The following is a 19,411-nucleotide window of genomic DNA, read 5'->3' on the forward strand; positions in this document are numbered from 1 at the left end:
TTCCTATAAAAGCTAGGAGACGGAAATCTCGATCTTATTTTTGAAACTTCAACGCTGTTACAGAAAAGATGGCCCGGATTTTTTGCATTGTCTAGATGATTAAGAGATCGAAGATATTAAAAGAAACTACATATGGCAAGCAGATCGATCGAATGCTTAGATGCACTGGAAAAGGAATTAGCTGGCTAGCGTCTCTTGATCTTTCCCTTTCCAAAACAAAATTATGGTACCAAAACTATGGCACCAATTAACTAAGTACGTACAGAACTAATCAGACTTCTTATCTGTTGTTTGGGATTTGTTGATGGCTGCAGATCGCTTCTCCTCCACAGTCTTTGCATGAACCTCGTCTCTCTCCCTGAAATACTTCTCGAAAGCACCCGGAAGGAATTTAGGAATCAAGAATCCGAACATATTGGTGGAGAAATACACCAGATTTGCAACTGCAAGGCTCCTCCCAAACCAAAACCAAGCAATGTCCTATGCCACGGACACAACAAAATCAATCAGATTATCAACACAAACAACATGAAGCTATGAAAACTACTCCGGTTGAGAGAATTTACCTTAACTTGTGCATTTAGAGGCAGTGTTTGGTTGGTCCAGACGTCCTTTACCCAATCAGTGATCACAAAGATCCTCCGGGCTGTATAGAGAAAAGGAACTAATGCCCTCACCGGTGGGGAGAATAAAGATAATCCACAAACAATGTTCTCAGTCAGTATCTGAAAAGAGAGCAAGAACAGGTGCGGCGTGGCTGATCGGACTGCACGGTCATCTCCCCTCGCAAACCCACCCAAGACGTACGCCAGTGGCAAGAACAGCCCTATTGTGGTTCCCAAAACCTCGTAGAACCTAAACAATTTGCTTCCCATGAAAATCTCAGGCGACCCGGAGCTGGTACTGCCACGGGAAGGGAAGACCCAGCGTGAGAGTAGTAGAAGATAGGCTGAGGTGAATGCGGGGAAGACGAGATCGAGGAGTGGGACAAGACCACTAACTGAGAAAACAATGATGAATGCTACGAGTTGGAGTTCTATTACACGCAGTGATCCCAATATACCTCCCACCAACGACTGGTTCTGCTTCTTCTGGTTGTAGGGGAAGGGCTGTTTTTGGGGTGGTTTTGTGGCTGCAGGACTTATGCTGGTTCCGTCAGCGTCTGTCCGAGGAGTCACTGCTAGAGATACACCCGACATTTCCTCCTTTGCTAATTGTGTTAGTGTTTCTTGCTTGATTGGGTTGGCTGTTTTTTGAGATTCAGATCTTCTTCGTGTTAGTGAAACCAGAAAAGGAAAAAAGTAGCTAGCTTCAATAGTGATTAGTGACTCGTGATTTTTCAACTCACTCATTCAGAATAACACACAATAAAACCAAATGAAGAGTAAATAGAAAGAAAAAGAAATTAAAAGACAAACAGATCTTACTGATAATAGGAGCGAGAGCACAAGTGATTCACTCAAAAACCGAGTCCTCCGAACCAAAAGACGAGAAGAAAGGGTCATGGAGGATTTGTGTAACCAAGAAGAGCGGGTGTCTACAACGCCGTGAAGACACGTGGGTGAGAATTCCACGTACGTGGAGAAATCCCTGTCCAACATGTGCCAACGCTGTGGCACGTGCATGTTGCTAGTAATTTTGGGTTTATCACACTCTCTTAATTCCAATAATGAAACGAATCACGCATGCAGCAGCTTGGAGTGGATTTGATCTGAAAATCATATTCAACCCCTATCATTTTTTCCTTCTTTGACATGGATTAACGACTGTAACTCCTGGATAAGATTATTTGCGCATGCTTCACTAATAAATTGAATTTATGGGCCATGCTTTAACAATACATATATAAGCGTGATATTAATTGATTCTTCTCAGCCCAAATTGAGTTATTGCTCTGCAGTAAATGCCGTAAATAGAGGTATTAACTTTGGCTCAACAGATCATGATCAATGCGCGCGCATGATCTTGCCATCATATCGATCGCATGCATGCACTTGCATGTTTCTCAATTTTAATGCTATATCAAGGGTACGTACTTAGTTGTACCTTGTAATTTTCCTTTTCTTTTGATCTCTCCCTTATTTTTCCGAGAGAATTAAACTACATATATATATATATATATGTATGTATGTATGTATGCATATATATTCCCCAACCAGAAATAGAAAGGACGAAAGATCCAAGTGAAATACGCACAAAAGTAGGTCTTGTAGATTACGCCAAGTGATCAAGTGAAGGTCAATTGAAGTATGGAATCCCTAAAGAAGCTTGGAACAAAATGTAGTGGCGCATTTGTATCCGGCCTGGAGTTCTCCAAGAAAGCCAAGCGCCCCTCGCAAGAAGCATTAGAACAAAATGTATGTTGAATGACAAGGTTAAAGTACTGCATGCTGCATTGCTACCGTGCGCATGCAGGCAGGAGATTTTATGATATATTTTCAACTTGCATGCAAACATTTGGTGTTTGCTTTTGGTACATTCATCGCTTTAGAATTAATTTTCAACATCAGCGCACTTCATGATCATCTTGTTTCAGGGAATCAGAGTGGAGATATTGTTCAATGTTCATTGCAGCAAGTGCGAGAAAGAATTCAGGAAATGCTGCGAGTCTATGCCAGGTATATTGAGTTTCGATCCTAAAAACCAACCTTTTTTTATTTGATCTATATAAAATCCATTCCGAGAGAATATAGAGATTTCGATGTTTCTCATAATTTGCTTGCCATGAATTCCTAGGAGTTTCTGAAGTAAATATTGATGATCATTACGTGCATGGAAGCACAAAATTAGCAACTGTGACTGGTGTGTTTGACTCGGAAAAACTCGTCCGCCGGATATGGAAAAAATGTTCAAAAAAGGTTGAAATTTTTAAGCAAGCAAAGATTGGAGCAGGAGGAGGTAATGGATCAGGTGCAGATGGAGAAGGTAATGAACAAGAAGAAGAGGAGGGGCAGGAGCTGGAGATCAAGGAGGATCATGATCACTAGCTAGTAAGTGGTTGGATAGAGAGTCGAGCAAGCAATAAAAAATGTGAATAATCAATGTGCCTTGTGATTTCTATTTTTCGTCGCAATTGTGCAATATTATAACCTGTTGTAATCAACTTTTTCAGTTGTATATATAATTATGTATTTTTCTACCATAAGTATTGTATATATTACATATTTTTCTATCATAAAATAATAAATAGTATTGAAGTGTTTTCACTAAACGGAGCCTTAATTAACAATAATTATTATAAGCTATATGAATATACATCATTTCAATAAAAGGATAATATTAATTTAGTATAAAATATAGGATATTTGAATTATTTCGCTTTTCAATCTAATCTAGCTTTATTAGAAATGCAATGGCTAAAGTATCATGTGATCCGGACTAAATGAATAATCTATATATTTTAAGCGAGATGCACACAATATCGTTTTGCATAATTCAATTCAAATTTGTATTCGTTCAAGGAGAAATTCAAAAGCTCGTCTGAGTAGTTAAATGAGATAAGATAATCTATAAATAGTAATAAAATGGTTTATGAATAATAGTGAAATAGTTTGAATTAAAATGTTTTATAAAGTTTTGAGATCAAATGAAAGAGAAAAAATTGAATAAAAATATTATAGAGTTAAAATATCGTTATAATATAATTTTTTAATATTAATTTTGTTTTAAAATTGAAAATGTTAAATTATTTTTTGTGTTTTGTTTGAAAGTTTGGGAAAGTAATGATTAAATGAAAATGTCAAAAATTTAAAATTGAAAAGTGTTTGTATTTGTGGTATTTGGATGTTGACATACAATAAGGTGAGATGATGTTGCATCCAAACATGGCCTAAAATATCTGAATCATTTAATTCAATTTTGATGATCAAGTCAATTGAATCCATTAATCAGGTTCAATGAGCCAATTGGATTTTCATCTATTTTCAACTAAAAAAATATTTGATTTATAAAAAGATCTCATAAAAATGAAATTCATAAATTAATATGACTTGTTGTGGTACATCAGATTATAAATATTAGTTTACTGTAAAAAAGATCTAACATGTCGCATCTAAGAAACATAATTAGTTTATAAAGTAGTACTTTGTCTTGTGAGATATATTTGTAAACCTATCATTTCTCTTTTCAAATAGCTATTTACTTCTTTTCTCATCCCTATAAAGTGGATTAACAGTAACTCCCATATAAACTGATAAATATTAATAATAGAAATCCATTTGAAATTTGGGAAATCATTTGTGACATTCACTCAATGCAAATTAAACTGTCAAAATTCACATATATTTAGTCAACATTAATTTACAATGTGTACCCCTAGCTGTCCAATCCTACTAACTCATTAATATTTATGATCTCTAAATAAGGAAATTTATTTATCATAAAAATTTTGTAATTTAAGAGGGTTATAAATATATACCGATAATTAACCCAACCATTAAATATTAATTAGTAGTATTCAGGAGAGGACTAACAAGATGGAAACCGCCATGCATGGTTGATAAAGACATAATGAAAAAAAAAATGGGAGTTTGACCCTTAATTAAATTTGGTATCTCATTTACAAGCGCATGCAATTACTAAATGGTAGCATTAATATAAGAGAAATAAGGATTATACAAAAATAATCTAACAAGCTGATCATGTGGCTTAATGCGATTTGTCAATTTATAAAGTATATCTAACAGATTAAATAAAATCATATATATATTGCCAAACATGTATGTGACTGTAACCAAACATACATGCTATTTCTTTTTCCAGTAAATTTATAGACAACGTTTTGTAAATAGCAATGCTTTAAATTCCTTCTAAAGTCTTTGATCTCAAGATCAAGAAATAATAGAGACAGACTGATCATTGGCTTCAAGGACATGAGTTTTGGGATGTTATAAATTAATTAATGTCCCATGAACTAGTTTGGGATTTAGCTGCATGATTGGGAATACGTTGATTTATAAAAGATAAAGAATTTATACCTTTAGCATATGGTTAGCTATATAATAATACAGATAGGCTAGGTCAAGATGTCGGCCAACTTAATCACACAATCCATGCGTTATGAGAGATAAGACATATAAAGTAATATGTATGGATGGATTTATAATATCATATATATACAAGTATGTATGGATTTAGATTCCCAATTAAAATATGAGAGATAGATGTACGTATGTATAAAGTAATTTCCCTAAATTTATTAAGCATTTAATGTTATCTAAATATAACTATAAATATTGTTACGAAGTTTATCTTTTGTGCCTCTATTTCTTCCGCTTTGGGTCCTAGAAATGAACTCCTGGGGATAAGCTAATTGAGTACTATATCTGATAATATATAAACACCATTGATTGAGCCCTATTTATGCATGATTTCATTCCTCTTCCACATAGATTGGGAATCTGTCATCAGTTAGAGAGAGAGAGAGAGAGAGAGAGAGAGAGAGAGAGTCTTATTTAAATGTCGTTTTGAGGTCCTCCCGGTAAACTTGGCTATTGTCATCAGCCCAACCTGACCTAGAAGACAAGCAATGGACAACGTAGTACTACTGAATTCACCACAAACAATTGTTTCCGTTCTGGTCAATTTATGTCGTCCTTGCAACAGATACTCTTAACCCGATATTATTGTATGGTGTTTGAATCTTTGTTTCTTTTTGGCTAGGGTACTCACTGCGACAATATTGTATTGAAAGCATACATGCATTGCGACGGATGCTGTAGAAAAGTCTTCAAGTGCTTGAAATGTCTTGAAGGTAACGAAGTATCTATAGTTTGTCATTTTTCCGGCCTATATATATATATATATAGATATATCTTGGTTGATTTATATTGTTGAGAGCAAAAGGATGCAGTACATGTGATTGATTAATTAGGTGTAGAGGATGTGGTGATCGATAGTGCAAATCACCGGGTGATAGTGAAAGGCAAGAAAGCCGATCCTTTGAAAGCTTTAAAAAGACTTCAGAAGAACTATAGCAGAAATGCCGAGCTGATTTCTCCAGAACCAATGTTTCATACTGAAGTTGGAAAAGAACCGGAAAGGAAAAAACAGGTGGGTCGATTACAATTATATATGGCACCAAATTAAGGCGGGCAGCTTTCTCTTGTACGTACGTTAATCAGGATCAGTACTTTATATATAATTACTAAGTAATTAGTGTCCTTTTTCTTGCTTTTCTTTCTGCAGGTTGAAGTTAAGATTGTGGTGCTCAAAATTTTCATGCATTGCGAAGGTTGTGTCAATGATGTCAAGAAGAATATAGAGAGAATGACAGGCACGTAAAAATCTATCTATTTTATTTCACAAAGAGAAGTTTTTATGGATGGGATTTTAATTTACACGTTAATAATTAGGGATTCTAACTGTGGAACCCAATATGGAAGCCTCACAAGTAACAGTGAGGGGAGCATTCGAAGTACCAAAACTTGTTGAAGACATCAGGAAGCGACTAGGGAAGCATGTAGAGATAGTGGAGCAAGGAGAAGATCAAGCGCAAGCCGAGGGTTGCCACCAAGAGGGCATAGTAGAAGGGGAATATATTTTCCAATATCCTCCCCAATGCTCAATGCATTGTGCTCATCTGACTCAAATGTTTAATGATGAAAATGTTTTTTCATGCTCGATAATGTAAGATCGATGTGGCCAAGAGTACTACAGGTTTGAGTCAATCGAAAAAAATGATAAACTTACTCCACCATTTTGTTATTATGACTAGTTTTGGGCAAAATTAAAGAGAAGGAATGTGTTTTTATGCTTTGTTTTATATTACTTTACTGTTAATCATTATTTTAATTATTATTATTTATCTATATTTTATTACTATTCATTATTATTTAATATTTTATCATTATTTTTTTATTATTATTCATAGAATATCTTAAATCGCCTCATTATGAAAACTCAATATTGATCATATATATGTTGAAAAAGGAAAAACTAGGAAAGAATTATATTACTTTTGTAATAACAAATTATAATTTTGTTATATCCCAAAAATAAATCATAATTAAGGAAGAAAAATAAATGAAAATTAAAACGTCTAAATTAATTACCGTAACCTCCGATCCATGGGTTTGTAATCTTTACAATTATTACAGACTGAAATTTTTGAGGCAGTACGACGTCGTGTCTATGATGAGACCAGCGCCAGCCGTTTTTCGGAGGTAAATTACCCGTGCCGCAAGGTGGGGGTCTTGGGCCTGATATGTCTTGATAAGCTGACATTTCATAATTGGTTATGTTGAGACTGGTCAACCCGTAACGTTTAACAACACATAAATATTAGTATTTATTGATTTATAAACTGAAGTTTAGATATAAAGTTTAAAATACTAAAATTAAAAATAATAATAAAAAAAATTAAAAAAGAAAATTAATTGACTTTATACTAATTGAAATTATATTTTGAATAGTTATATCGTTTTATTACTGGTTTAATAAATAAATTCATCTAAAGTTAAATTTAATCAAATCAATTTCAAACGAATTTGCAGAATAATTTTGTAGAGATATTATATATATATATGGAAATTTTATATATAATATTTTCATTTATCATATTATAATAATGTGTAATTGTCCATCCATTTTTAAATTCTTTAAATAAAAAAATAATTCAATGAAATAAAAGTGACATACTTTATACATAAAAATGAAGATATAATATATAAAATTAACTTAGGTTACATCTTTAATTTTATTGAATTTTGTTATATATAAATACAGTCGTGTATTAATCTGTATATTAATATTGATTTATTTATACTTAAAATTTAAATTAATATTATTTTCAATAAAATCTACTTTTTAATCATTCACATCTTATTAATTTATAAATTAATACATAATTATACTTATAATTATATTTTTTCAATTTTATTTTTATTGAATTTGGTTGTTCTGGCTCAGATTTGCTGCTAAAGCTCCACAGGCTCCACAGGGTCAGAGTAGACCCTCCTAGTCCTAGAGAAGCTAAACGCTCCACGGGATATTGACACGTGTCTATAGTCTCCCTCTTCGCACATCTATCCGTTAACCCTTTTTCTCTCTCTCTCTTCTGTAACTTCTCCTCTCTCTCTCTTCCCGTAGTTTCTCTCTCCCTGTCGAACAAGAGAGTAGAAACAAGAAATTAAAAAAAAAAAGAGAGAGAAAAGATTTAGAGAAAGAAAAAGAAAAAAGGGATTAAAAAAAAAAAAAAGACGGAAGAAGTGAGCAATGGGGGGAAAACTGCTGTGTGATTCGACGACCGTTGCGGAGACATTTCAAACCTCTTCACCGACCGTTCCTTGGAGGGACCCTCAGTCAGCGGCAGCTGCTCGAGATGCAATTGAGGCCGTAGATCTCGTTGACCAAACCACCACCACCGCTTGGGATGACGTTCATGGGCTGGAGGAACAGCAGAGGCGCCACCTACAACGGCTGCACTCGAAGGGGATCCTTTGGAAGCACCCAGCTGATGACTCGGCGTCCTCGGTTTCCGTGGTCTTCCGGCTTTCGCACGGCGGGGAGGTCTCGGCCGACGGTAACTGTCTTTTCACGGCGTCGCAGAAGGCCATGGGCGGGTCAGGAACTGCGCGTGTGTTCGACGCGCGGGAGCTGCGGAGGAGGACGGTTAGGCGTTTCCTGGAGGACTTTGGATCGGTGGGAGCGGAGGAGAGAGAGGCCATCGAAGAGGCGATCAAGCACATGTACGCGCCCGATCTGAAGAACGGGTGGGGGATCCACGTGGTGCAGGAGCTTAAGTTATTGGCCAAGAAATCGGATCGCCTGGCTTTGGATTCGGCCATCGACGAGCTCCTTCAGCTCGGCGTGCAAAGGTGTTTTTTCCTCCTTAGATCTAATTGGTTCCGTAATACATTGTTAGATCTGATCGTTTCTGCCGAGGTAGATGTTGGTTCAGAACGTTTTAGCCATTTAATGGTTCTTAGGCTTAGATCTCTTTCTTTCTTTCTTTTTTGAGATCTAATTGGTCTCTTTTTCAATGCAATTAAAAGAACGATATTTGTGGTGTAGTTTTTAGTATATCAGTTGAAGTGAGGATGTTCCTGCGGATTTTTATGGCGTGTATGTTACTTAGTTTTATTTTTTTGTGAATGGGTTTTACTTTTTCTTATTGAAGAGAAATGGCGGCGGAGTCTATTTACAAAGAGAGATGTATTCCGGTGAATGATGGTCCGAGTTGGGCCAAATACATGTCGATCTCTGGTTCATCTGATGATGAATATGATATCATCACATTGCAGTATACTGAGGAGGGTTTATTATCTGTAGATGAGAATAGGGAAGGTCATGCTGCAGCTTTTGGAGATGATGTAGCGATAGGGTGCCTTGCAACGGAGTTCAAGCGGGAGATATATGTGGTAAGGAAGAAACATTTGGTTCTTACATTGATTCTGTCTTGCTTTGTTGTATTTCATTGCAATTTGAGCGTTTGATTGTTATTTAGACATACATACTCAAATTTGATTATTGCTGTGCTTAATAATACTATGATTTCATATGATATCTCACAGTTGTAAATGTTGTAAATGTTTCTTTTGTAGGAATAAATAATATATATGATTGGAACTCTGGTTCTTGTAATGAATGTGTAAATTCTGGTAGTTATGAATACCCGATTGCCTTTAGAAGTTGATAGTCTTGTGATATGTTCCGTTATGGTTTTTTCTTGAAATAATTAGATGTTTAGGTAGCAGTTTTCATAATCTCATTGGGTTGAAAATTTGAGTGCTTGATGTGAAAAAAAGTGCAATGTGTACTTGCCTTCAGATGGACAGACAGCCTTTGTCAATAAGAATCTCACTATCCAAACAACCTCTTAGCGTTATGTTTGGATGAGGGATTTTTAGGTAGGACTTACTATCTGTGACTTGGGGGGCCATTATCTGGGTAAAAAAGAAATTACTTCGAAAATTTCAAGGAATTTTGAACTTAGGATTGAAAATTAAAATTTCAAATTCTGTATAGAACGTATAATTGTACAGATAGTACTAACATTACCTTTCTCAGAGTATATGCAATTACGCCACACTACCTCCACTACCGTTATAGCAATCCCCGCGACCACCTTTGCCACAATTATCATATCACTAGCAAGTCATTGCCAGTAGCTAGTATAATTTAATTTGTTAATCTAGCGTGGTCATCTCTGAGAAGTTATCAAAATTTTTAAAGTGGGGTGTGTTTTGTTCAGCTTGTCTTATTGAAGTCTCTTTTGAAGTGCCTTACGGAAGGAATGAAATGATCGGAATTTTGAAGATAGGGAGCACTCACTGGAGAAGATTAGATTGTTCTTTGTTAGTACTTTATTCCTATGGGCTAAAGCTGTTGATTTCAGTGGCCCGATTTTTATGATTTTCTTGTTTCTATTTCTTCCTCTTAAATAGGTGTTACCTCTTGTATACTCCCTCTGTACTTGGGCATAGCCCATTCTTATTAATATAACCCTTTTACTTGTAAAAAAATGTCTGGTACTGGTCATATTATTTTTATATGGGTACAATTAATTCTCAATTAATAAAGGTGATCAAGCAAAATGTATCTTCTTTTACTGTGTACGCGAATAATATTAGATGTACCATAAGAATCATCAATCATTAAGTTTCCTTGTATTAATTCATTTCTTACAGGTGCAAGCACATGGATCTGACGCAATGGTTGAGGAGGAAAATTGTGTTTTCTTCCTCCCACATCGTCCAAGGGGTCAGATTTGTGAACCTCCCTTATTCCTTTTCATGAAAGGAACAGGTAAGGGAGCTATCATTGTGATATATTCCCTTGCTGTTTGTATAAATGCATTTGGATGGTGATTGTAAATGCATTTGGATGGTGATTGGTTTTCATTCAGTCATGAATCCTAGAAAATCCTAATTGCTATAAACCCTTTGGGAACGGATTTAGATCCCCCTAGGATTCCTATCCAAACTCTAGGGTTTAAGAGTGGAAGAAAGATAGACATATAAAGTGGGCCCTACAACATTTATTGAGCATATAGTGCTGCCCAAATAATGCAAGCTATAAATACTTTAGGGTCCCCTTCATGAATCTGTCTCTCTCCAGCTCTCAATCGGGATCCAAATTCAACCAACACGATATAAAGTTATTATTCTGTTATGAGTGTACCATTTCTTTTTTTCTTTTGGTTTCGCTATTTCTTCCACAGCATCTGTTTAATCCCAAGTTAGCCATTTAGTTGCACTTCTAAGCATTTTGATTTACAGGTTGGTGTGGTGCTGGAGCTGATCACTATGAGCCCCTGATTGCCCATCCTTCTACATATGCTTCCCAGGAGAAGGTTGCACTGGTACTTTGAGGATATTAGTTCTACAATTTTGTGGCCTAGAGGTTGAATAGAACTAGGAGTTCCATTGATTTTTTCAGTTAATGTTTTACATGCAATCTGGTTCCCCCGATCCCTTTCTGGGTGGCAAGGAGAAAATCATTGCATAGAATTCATTCTTTTGTTGGCAGTTGCTAGAATCAGCTGTCTTTGACTCTAACTAGCAGGTCTTATGGCTGCAATTGAGCAAACCAAAGTAATGTTTTTTCGCCGGCTTTTTTGTAGTTGTGGTCAAGTTGTCTGATTGCTTGTATGGTCTAGGTTCTATTTTGTCCAAGATGGAATGGTGCCTTTGTGTTGTATCTTATGGCTTATGCTGGGTTTTATCGTTTCAATGATAGAAGTGACTTCTGTTCTTGTCATCTCTTCAATTGCATTGATTGACCGACGAAGAACCGATCCATTTATAGCAAATTCTGACTGGTTGAATCACTTTGCAGTTAGAACGCCGGCTTATATTTTTTATTTTGCAGGCCTGGAAACCGATAGGCACGATGCATTAACCTTAAAAATTGAATGCGAAGTCCTATTTTAGCTGTTGATGAGAATTTTAGGATTAACCAAGTCATATAAGGTTGAACAACTGCCTCATTTGTAGTTGAAATGGAATGCAGCCCCAATATCGCATCACATGATTCCTGACCTACCCAGCAACTTTCCCTCATCTTGGCCAGATTCACTTACTTTGAATCTGACTCATATTAATAAACCCTAACTTAGGGTTGTTCTGTGTATGGGAGTTTCCATTGCTTGTATTTTGTGCTTTTTTTTAATAATTTAAGTCTTCATATTGCCAAGAAAAGGAAGACAAAAGGACTACTGAGAGTCAAAAGCCAATCGATCTGATGACCAAAACCCCATGAATAAGTAGAAAGATATCAAACATGAACCATATGGAAAACTAAATATATAATTTAAATTGCCGTGCATCTCTTTTTAGTAGCACGCAGAAAGAAGGCGCATGCCACCTTACCCACCACCACCACACTCTCTCCCCAAAATGCCTAAAATGTGTTCTTTCTTCTCGGATAAGCAAATAAAGGAACCATACAACGAAACATACACTTGGCGAAGAAACTATCGCTTTCTCATGTCAGTTTCAGTCATATTCATCAACACACGTCTATATTGTGGGATCACTCTTTTGGAGAGGAATCTAAATAAACCGCCAATCTACCTTAAGCATATTCCGATTCTTTAAACCTTTGTGTTTTATCCAATGAGAATCCATTTTTGGTACACATTTGGCATGTTGTGATTGGACAATGCTAAAGTTGAAAATCGGAGGATCCTTAACATGCTTTTAGTTTCAAGTCTGCTTCCATCGTTATTAACATTAACTTTTATTTTTTGGGTAATGAATGCAATATCATATTATAACGGTAAAATAGGACTAGAATGAGAGCTATCATATAGTATTTTTCAAAACAAAACCCATCACACTAACTGAAAATCTCGTTTTTTCACTATTGAAGATTTAAATATCCGATTTTTTGGTTGGTTTCAACAATATTGGGTTATTTTTTATTCCTTAAATACTTTTTCTTGTTTTATATATGAGTACTGCTATGTATAAGTAGGTCTGGCTCTTCCATTAGACGACTTAGGCAATTGCCTAAGGCACCCTAAAAATATTTCAAGTAGAATTTCCTTGGAGAAAAAAAGTCAGAATTAGAAACAATTAAATTTATCAATGACAAAGTATCAAAAGTATCAAATAGATCTTATGTAATTGGTTCTCTCTGGATTATCATATTTTTCTTTTCTTTTAAAAACTCAATTTTTATTGAATTTTTCTTAGTTAATAGTTTTCTTTTTTAGAATCTTTCAACTAACTAGCGAAATTTTTATTTTTATATTAAGTAATTAATAAAGATGTTAGTAATGCTCATAATTACCAAAAATATACTCGTTGGCTTGAGTTTTTTTTCTTGATTATTCTGTAATTTTTATAATTATATTTCTAAATATATATGTTAATATTGTAATTCTTTTTTTAGAGTTTTATTATGTTTGAGTTCACTTCATGATGACAAAACTTTTTCTCTTATTCATCTTCTTTTCAATTCTAGTATTGGTATTAAGATATACAGTGATCTAAATTCTCATCTTATCTCCACATAGAAAAAATCTATTTATCATCTATTTTCTCATCATTCTCTCATAATTTCATGATGTTGTATTAGATGATAGGTTCACAAGTGAAATATAATAAACAGTTTCCAATCATCTAATGACAAATCATAGGATGATGAGACTTGGGATGATAAGTAGCATTACTCATTCACACAATCTCATTTTAGGAATACACTTTCCTTTTGTCATTATTAGTTTAATATATAGTATGGAAATTATAAAGAGTAAAATCTACTTTTTAGTGTTGATAAAAAGTTTTAGTATAATCATTTGAAGAGATAAAAGCTCATTTTTTTTTCTCCAAATGTGTGGATTTATAGAATTTTATTTACAATAATAGATATAATTGATTTTGACAATCTAAAGCATGAGTTATAAAACTAATTTTGATAAAATTCTTTCTAAACCGATAATCTTTTAATAAAGATTAAGTTGATTATGAAGATGGTATAAAATCTTAAATAAAAATAAATATGAGTGATTTTTAAATAAAAATGTAACACAAAAATAAAAATAAAAATAAAAATAAATTGATTTTGCCTTTGTAATGAAAAACGCCTCACTTAAGATCTCGCCTTAGATACTACAACTTATTCAACTGAGCCTGTGAACTTGTTTCAAATAGATAAGTTTCATCCAACTTTTTTGTAAAAAAAAAAGTCCAACTAATAAATAGCAGTTCTACTATATACAATCATTTTTATATACTTTTTGTGTATTTTAGTGATATGATTAGTTAAAATAGTTATTTTATATTAAAAAAAGTGACGCAGTCAATCACATTAATAGAGTGCGTAAGGAATACGTAAAAATGATTGCATAAAAGTGTTTTGAAAAGATGATAAATTTTTTTACATTTTTTAAAGTAGGGTCTACTTTTTTATAGAATGTGTTAAATGGAGGGGGCGCCCTCACGGGCAGACCCCCCTTTTTATTGCATGCGTTACACAACCGGTAAACGCATGGCTTTAAGCCATGCGTTTCCAGCGTATTGAAGACTGGCCTTTAAAGGCCAGCCGTGTAGGGGGGCTATATATAGCCCCCCTCCTTTTGATTCTGGTGCATCAATCACAATAGTAAAAATCTCTCTCACTTGTTCTCTCTTGAAATAGTTTATAGGCTGTGGATTTGTTAAGTGTTACTCTAGTTTTATAACTACGTAGTACACTTTACCACTAAGAGAAAACGCTTGATTTTGTCGCGTTGAAAAAACTTGTGGAGCATTTCTTTAAGTTAAGCCTGAGATATTTTTCGCTGTACATTCTTACATAATGATTATGCGAAGTTTATTTATTTAAGACTTATAAAAATCATAATTATTTATATATATACACCAAGCCAATTATTAATTCATGTTGGACAATGGCGTCATGTCATTTCTAAACTAACTAATAGAAAATGATTTTGATGTATTTGTTCTCGTTGTTTCCATCTTTTTTTAACTGAACGGGCAATTGGGCATCTCCTTTACTGGATGCCCACGTCTCTCTTCAATTATTTTGACGAAAAAAAGTAAAACAAATCAGAGGAAAAAAAAAAAAATCATGGACATTTGGTCTATATTTAATTACTACGATCCCTTTTCTCTTCCAATGCGGGCCCACCAAATTAAAGTAGGAAGCGTAGTAGTTTATAGTCCTAATCAACTCATATCATATTATCTTATCTAATTATTATAATTTTTTTAAATCTACACACAAAATAAAATTAACAATTCAATTTTTTCAAATATCAAAATAAAAATAATATTAAAAATAAATATTCTAACAATATTTCATTCAACTTTCAACTTTAATATCAACTCAACTTAACTCATCTCATCTCATTTATGAAAATAAGCGATAATTCTATATATCACACTACCATCTCACTTTCGTTCTATTAGGTAAGAAGTGATACATTTATTACAATTGAATGATAATTTATTGTATACTTCTTTATCATTCAATGGTGATGAATGTGTCACGTCTTACTTAGTAGAATAAAAGTAAGATAAAAGTGTGATGTATAATATTACTTTTTATACAAATTTTAAATAGGAGAAATGATATTTGCAGTCGTAGTTATGCAAGCATCGCACAGTCTCTTTAAAAAAGTGAATTAATACGGGACCCAAATGAAAAAAAAAAACTAACTTTTTAATCGTGGACTTCACTTTTTTTCAAAGCGATTATGTGACATTTACATACTTTACGACTGTATGTAACATTACTCTTTTAAATAAATAAGTTACAAGTAATTTTTTTGTAAAAATGTAGACCCTATTATAAAAACGTGTAAAAAAAATCTCATTTTTGTACACAAGGTCTGCATAGAACTTGTCTATATGTGACTTATACTACTTATAAGCATTACTCTTTTGCTTACTAAACTAATACTTTGGAGTCACAAACGGGATATTGTATCGTCCGACTCGAACCATATATATATCAAGATGACTTTTATATATGAAAAATGTTGTTCTTCGTTCTGAAATTTGTTATATATCTACATCAAACAAATCGATTTATAATGTTTTAATTAGTTTATTATTATTTATATTTGAGATGATCAGTCGATGCACAAATCATTTCTCTTATTATATATTGCTGACCCAAATGAATGTTTCCTTGATACATATAATATATTTTAAGGTGGAAGGATTCAAAACCATCAACAGTACCAGAAGCACTTAACCTACCTTCGGCTTTCCGAAAAGCAGCCTTCTCGTGCATGCATTACAATAATGTTGTAAAGTAGCCTGCCTAGCCGACAAAATATCTTCCCCTAATTTCCCTCCGGCCTCTATATAATTCATTGTTTCCACTGCTCTATTTTCAGCCAGATGTGAACCCAATTCATCAACTTTAGGTATTCACAAGTGTTCCATCTCTAGATCCCTAGCTAGTTCCTTGAATATCCATTCTAAACTCTTACTGACAGAGTCCTTGTAAACCTACTATCTTACAACCTCTCTACTGTATTGGTAGTCATATTTCTCCTTTCATCGATGGATTCAACTAAGGGAGAAAAGCTTAGAGCCATGAACAATTACGAAAAGAGTCAGTTTCTTTACAGTTTCATTCTTCATGCTCTTATAGTACTAACATGCAGTTTACTATTTCCTTACTGTTACTGGTTTCCTTCTCTATGCTGTGCAATGAAACATTTTCTGTTCACCACTCTCCCAAATATTTCTGCTTTCTTCGTTAAACCCAAGTGTTTGTTCATCGTCGTCAATGTCATAGTTGTCTTTCTTGTGGGGGAATCGAAGCTTTTCGACGCGAACTCGTCGCCGGCGAGTGACCTTTACGATGAATATGTGGAGAGGAGTCACAGTCTCAGGGGACAGTACTCCACTTCTCCAGAGAGGAAAGTGGAGAGTAGTTCTGAAACTCACGATGGGTATATTAAGCACAGTCTCAGTACTCATGATCAAGACTACTACTCCAATCTTCCAGAGGAAAAAGAAGAGAGGAAATTGGAGATGATCTTGATCGAGAACAGTATGAATATGATTGAAGGAAAAGTAGTGATAAAGGATCAAGAGGAAGGAGAAGATCAAAAAGATCAAGTAAAAGCAGAAGTTGAGGGCGACGATGAAGAAGAGATGGGATTGCCCGCTGAAGAGCTTAATAAAAGAGCTGACGAGTTTATTGCCCGATTCAATAAACAAATGCGGCTTGAAGCCAACTCAATGGTTTGTGCAAAAGCCTGAGTAATTAGTATATTGATCAGGGACTCTACCAAAAAGAAAGAGAGAGTTTGGGAAAATAAACCATGGAATTATAATTCTCTCCTGTAACTAGCTAACTAGGGATCATACTGCATGCATAGGAATTAATCTTGATTAATTAGTACAGATGATCATGTTCAACTTCTTGTGTACTTTGAACAGCTTGTTCATGATGTACGACATAACATTTTCAAACTATCGTGGAAAATAAATATTTACATCCTTGTAAAAATAGACAAAATACAAAGAAAGAGAGCATGTACATTATATCTATACTTTAAATTGCATGCATTGGATTGGATTGCACCATTAATTAATGACCGACCATCTGTTGATCATGAATATGTTACGTGGACGTCATGTTTTTTCCTCCACTAATATACATGCTACTTAAAGGTTATCTTTTTATGCAAAATAATATACTTATAATTCCTTTTATAATCTTTATACAATCATGTATTAAATGAGAGATATTTTTTTAAAACAACTTATAAAATAACATCACTTTATATAAATACTTTTAATTTATTACATGATTCTATAGAAATTATAGGAAAAAAAAAAAAGTTGTAAGTGAATCATTACTGTTGGAAAAGTTTGGGACCAACAGCTAGCTTAGGCATTGAGGTGAGATGAGGTGAGATAAGTTCTTTATGAATAGTAGTGAGATGAGTAGGTGGAGTGAGTTATGTGGTGCTTATCTAAAATAACTTTAGATGTGTTTGGATGTTAATATGAGTTTAGTACTAATATGAAAAATTAAAAAAAATTCTAAGTTCCACGTATTAAAATGTGTTGAGTTGCAAAAGTTGTGGGTCTCATGTGTAAGGAGATTTTGAGTTGAGATAAATTTAATAATTTAATAATTGAGTGTTTAGATGTTATATTTAACTTAAAATTAAACTGAATTAATTTGATCTTAAATGATTCTTATAATCAAATAGGGCCTTAATATCTGTTAAAAATAAGTCCCATTACAAAAAGATGGCTTTTCTTCGAAAAGTTTGGATCCATCAGTTGCTATGATTAGGAATTCGAGGAAGGAGTTATTTATTCTTTCATTTTATGTATTGGAAAATGATATACACGTAATATTTTTCATAACAATTTTATACAATTATATTTTAAATGAATATTATTTTTGTAAAACACTTTATAAAAATAAAATAAAATAAAATAAAATAAAATAAAATAAATGCATTTTATGAAAATACCCTCAACTTATAATATTGTTGTGAGTTATATTGAAAAAATGTGTTGTGGATGTATTATTACTCGAATGTATTTTGTATGGAAGATTTTACATCTTATGTTTATTAATTATGTACATTTATATGGTATCCATTAAAGAAAAGTAATATTATCTTAATGTATGGGGCCCTTTGCGTGGTGGGTGGGTAGGCTAGCCTGAATATTATTATTCCCTCAGATTCGGAAGCATGAACTCAGATGGGCCGTGTGTATATTGATGATCTTGACATCAATCATTATTGAAATTCCTTACTTAGCTCCGAAGAGATGAGAAAAATAATAATAACATAACAAAAATATAAAGTTACTACTGTTACACACAATTATTACATGCTTTTATAATAAAATAATATTTTTCTGAATTAAGAATTATAAAACATTAATATAATTTGATATAATATGATTGAGTAATACTAATTACAATTTTAAGATGTATAAATTTTACATATTTTATTTAAAAAGTAAAGTCTATCATTAAAAAAATAATTTTTTAATTATAAATTTCATATTTATTTAATGGGTTGGCGACAGAATGCTGTTCTTTTGGAGCTTTTCATTAGCCCATCAAAACGACGTAGGTGTAGGAACACCACAGACCATGAGAGTCCTCTCCAGTTTCCAGATCCACAAAGCCCAAATGCCTGTGTATATGCTTGTCGACTCTGGTAATATCTTAACCCTAGCCCATCTGTAATTGGACGTCCCATTAAAAACCACTGCCAATTTTAAGCAAAAACTAGATTTAAGATGATACCTCATTGAATTTACTATTATTATGGTTAGATAGAAAAATCTAGATTTAGATTTATTTTTATTTTTGAAAATTTAAATCAATAATGATTATTCAAAATCTTATTTGACTTTTATGTAAATAAAAATCTAAACTTTAATATAGATCAAAAGTAGGGATTTAGATTTTAAAGACCTAAACTCAAACACTCATCTTCAGATGCATCCACCCAAATTCCAAA

General features: G+C 33.5%; 3 protein-coding genes across 8 annotated transcripts; 2 read left to right on the forward strand and 1 right to left on the reverse strand.

Moving 5' to 3' along the window:
- Nucleotides 1-1,540, reverse strand: LOC122312935. 4 transcript variants are annotated; one of them, XM_043127609.1, is made up of 3 exons: nucleotides 1,428-1,540; nucleotides 567-1,246; nucleotides 1-480 (listed from the first exon to the last, which is right to left on the reverse strand). In XM_043127609.1, the coding sequence occupies exons 2-3, from the start codon at nucleotides 1,197-1,199 to the stop codon at nucleotides 268-270; spliced, it is 846 nt and encodes a 281-aa protein (XP_042983543.1). In that variant the 5' UTR covers nucleotides 1,200-1,246; nucleotides 1,428-1,540; the 3' UTR covers nucleotides 1-267. The 4 variants fall into 4 exon arrangements, with proteins under 4 accessions (XP_042983543.1, XP_042983544.1, XP_042983545.1 ...); XM_043127610.1 differs by having other exon boundaries at nucleotides 567-1,269; nucleotides 1,428-1,494; XM_043127611.1 differs by having other exon boundaries at nucleotides 567-1,266; nucleotides 1,428-1,485.
- A 709-nt stretch (nucleotides 1,541-2,249) lies between these two features.
- Nucleotides 2,250-7,994, forward strand: LOC122312748. The gene is made up of 7 exons (XM_043127408.1): nucleotides 2,250-2,357; nucleotides 2,537-2,618; nucleotides 2,737-2,925; nucleotides 5,873-6,051; nucleotides 6,187-6,274; nucleotides 6,354-6,503; nucleotides 7,909-7,994. The coding sequence occupies exons 1-7, from the start codon at nucleotides 2,250-2,252 to the stop codon at nucleotides 7,992-7,994; spliced, it is 882 nt and encodes a 293-aa protein (XP_042983342.1).
- A 40-nt stretch (nucleotides 7,995-8,034) lies between these two features.
- LOC122313920 lies at nucleotides 8,035-11,700 on the forward strand. Of its 3 annotated transcripts, XM_043129224.1 has the most exons (4): nucleotides 8,037-8,816; nucleotides 9,119-9,359; nucleotides 10,629-10,746; nucleotides 11,220-11,700. In XM_043129224.1, exons 1-4 carry the CDS (start codon nucleotides 8,215-8,217, stop codon nucleotides 11,309-11,311), a joined length of 1,053 nt encoding a protein of 350 aa, XP_042985158.1. In that variant the 5' UTR covers nucleotides 8,037-8,214; the 3' UTR covers nucleotides 11,312-11,700. The 3 variants fall into 3 exon arrangements, with proteins under 3 accessions (XP_042985159.1, XP_042985160.1, XP_042985158.1); XM_043129225.1 differs by lacking the exons at nucleotides 10,629-10,746; nucleotides 11,220-11,700 and adding an exon at nucleotides 10,193-10,549 and having other exon boundaries at nucleotides 8,035-8,816; XM_043129226.1 differs by lacking the exon at nucleotides 10,629-10,746 and having other exon boundaries at nucleotides 8,036-8,816.
- The last annotated feature ends 7,711 nt before the right edge of the window (nucleotides 11,701-19,411 follow it).

The sequence above is a fragment of the Carya illinoinensis genome, chromosome 6, assembly GCF_018687715.1.
Source record: "Carya illinoinensis cultivar Pawnee chromosome 6, C.illinoinensisPawnee_v1, whole genome shotgun sequence".
Lineage (NCBI taxonomy): Eukaryota > Viridiplantae > Streptophyta > Magnoliopsida > Fagales > Juglandaceae > Carya > Carya illinoinensis.

What these genes read in the sequence shown, in the direction of transcription:
- LOC122312935 (XM_043127608.1), bottom strand. Translation starts at nt 1,352, where the DNA reads ATGAGTGAGTTGAAAAATCACGAGTCACTAATCACTATTGAAGCTAGC. An exon ending in CTCTAAATGCACAAGTTAAG is followed by an intron (nt 481 to 566) that starts GTAAATTCTCTC and finishes TCCGTGGCATAG; the next exon opens with GACATTGCTTGGTTTTGGTT.
- LOC122312748 (XM_043127408.1), top strand. Translation starts at nt 2,250, where the DNA reads ATGGAATCCCTAAAGAAGCTTGGAACAAAATGTAGTGGCGCATTTGTA. An exon ending in ATGCTGCGAGTCTATGCCAG is followed by an intron (nt 2,619 to 2,736) that starts GTATATTGAGTT and finishes ATGAATTCCTAG; the next exon opens with GAGTTTCTGAAGTAAATATT. An exon ending in AGATCAAGCGCAAGCCGAGG is followed by an intron (nt 6,504 to 7,908) that starts GTTGCCACCAAG and finishes GTTCTGGCTCAG; the next exon opens with ATTTGCTGCTAAAGCTCCAC.
- LOC122313920 (XM_043129224.1), top strand. Translation starts at nt 8,215, where the DNA reads ATGGGGGGAAAACTGCTGTGTGATTCGACGACCGTTGCGGAGACATTT. An exon ending in CTTCAGCTCGGCGTGCAAAG is followed by an intron (nt 8,817 to 9,118) that starts GTGTTTTTTCCT and finishes TTCTTATTGAAG; the next exon opens with AGAAATGGCGGCGGAGTCTA. An exon ending in CCTTTTCATGAAAGGAACAG is followed by an intron (nt 10,747 to 11,219) that starts GTAAGGGAGCTA and finishes TTTGATTTACAG; the next exon opens with GTTGGTGTGGTGCTGGAGCT.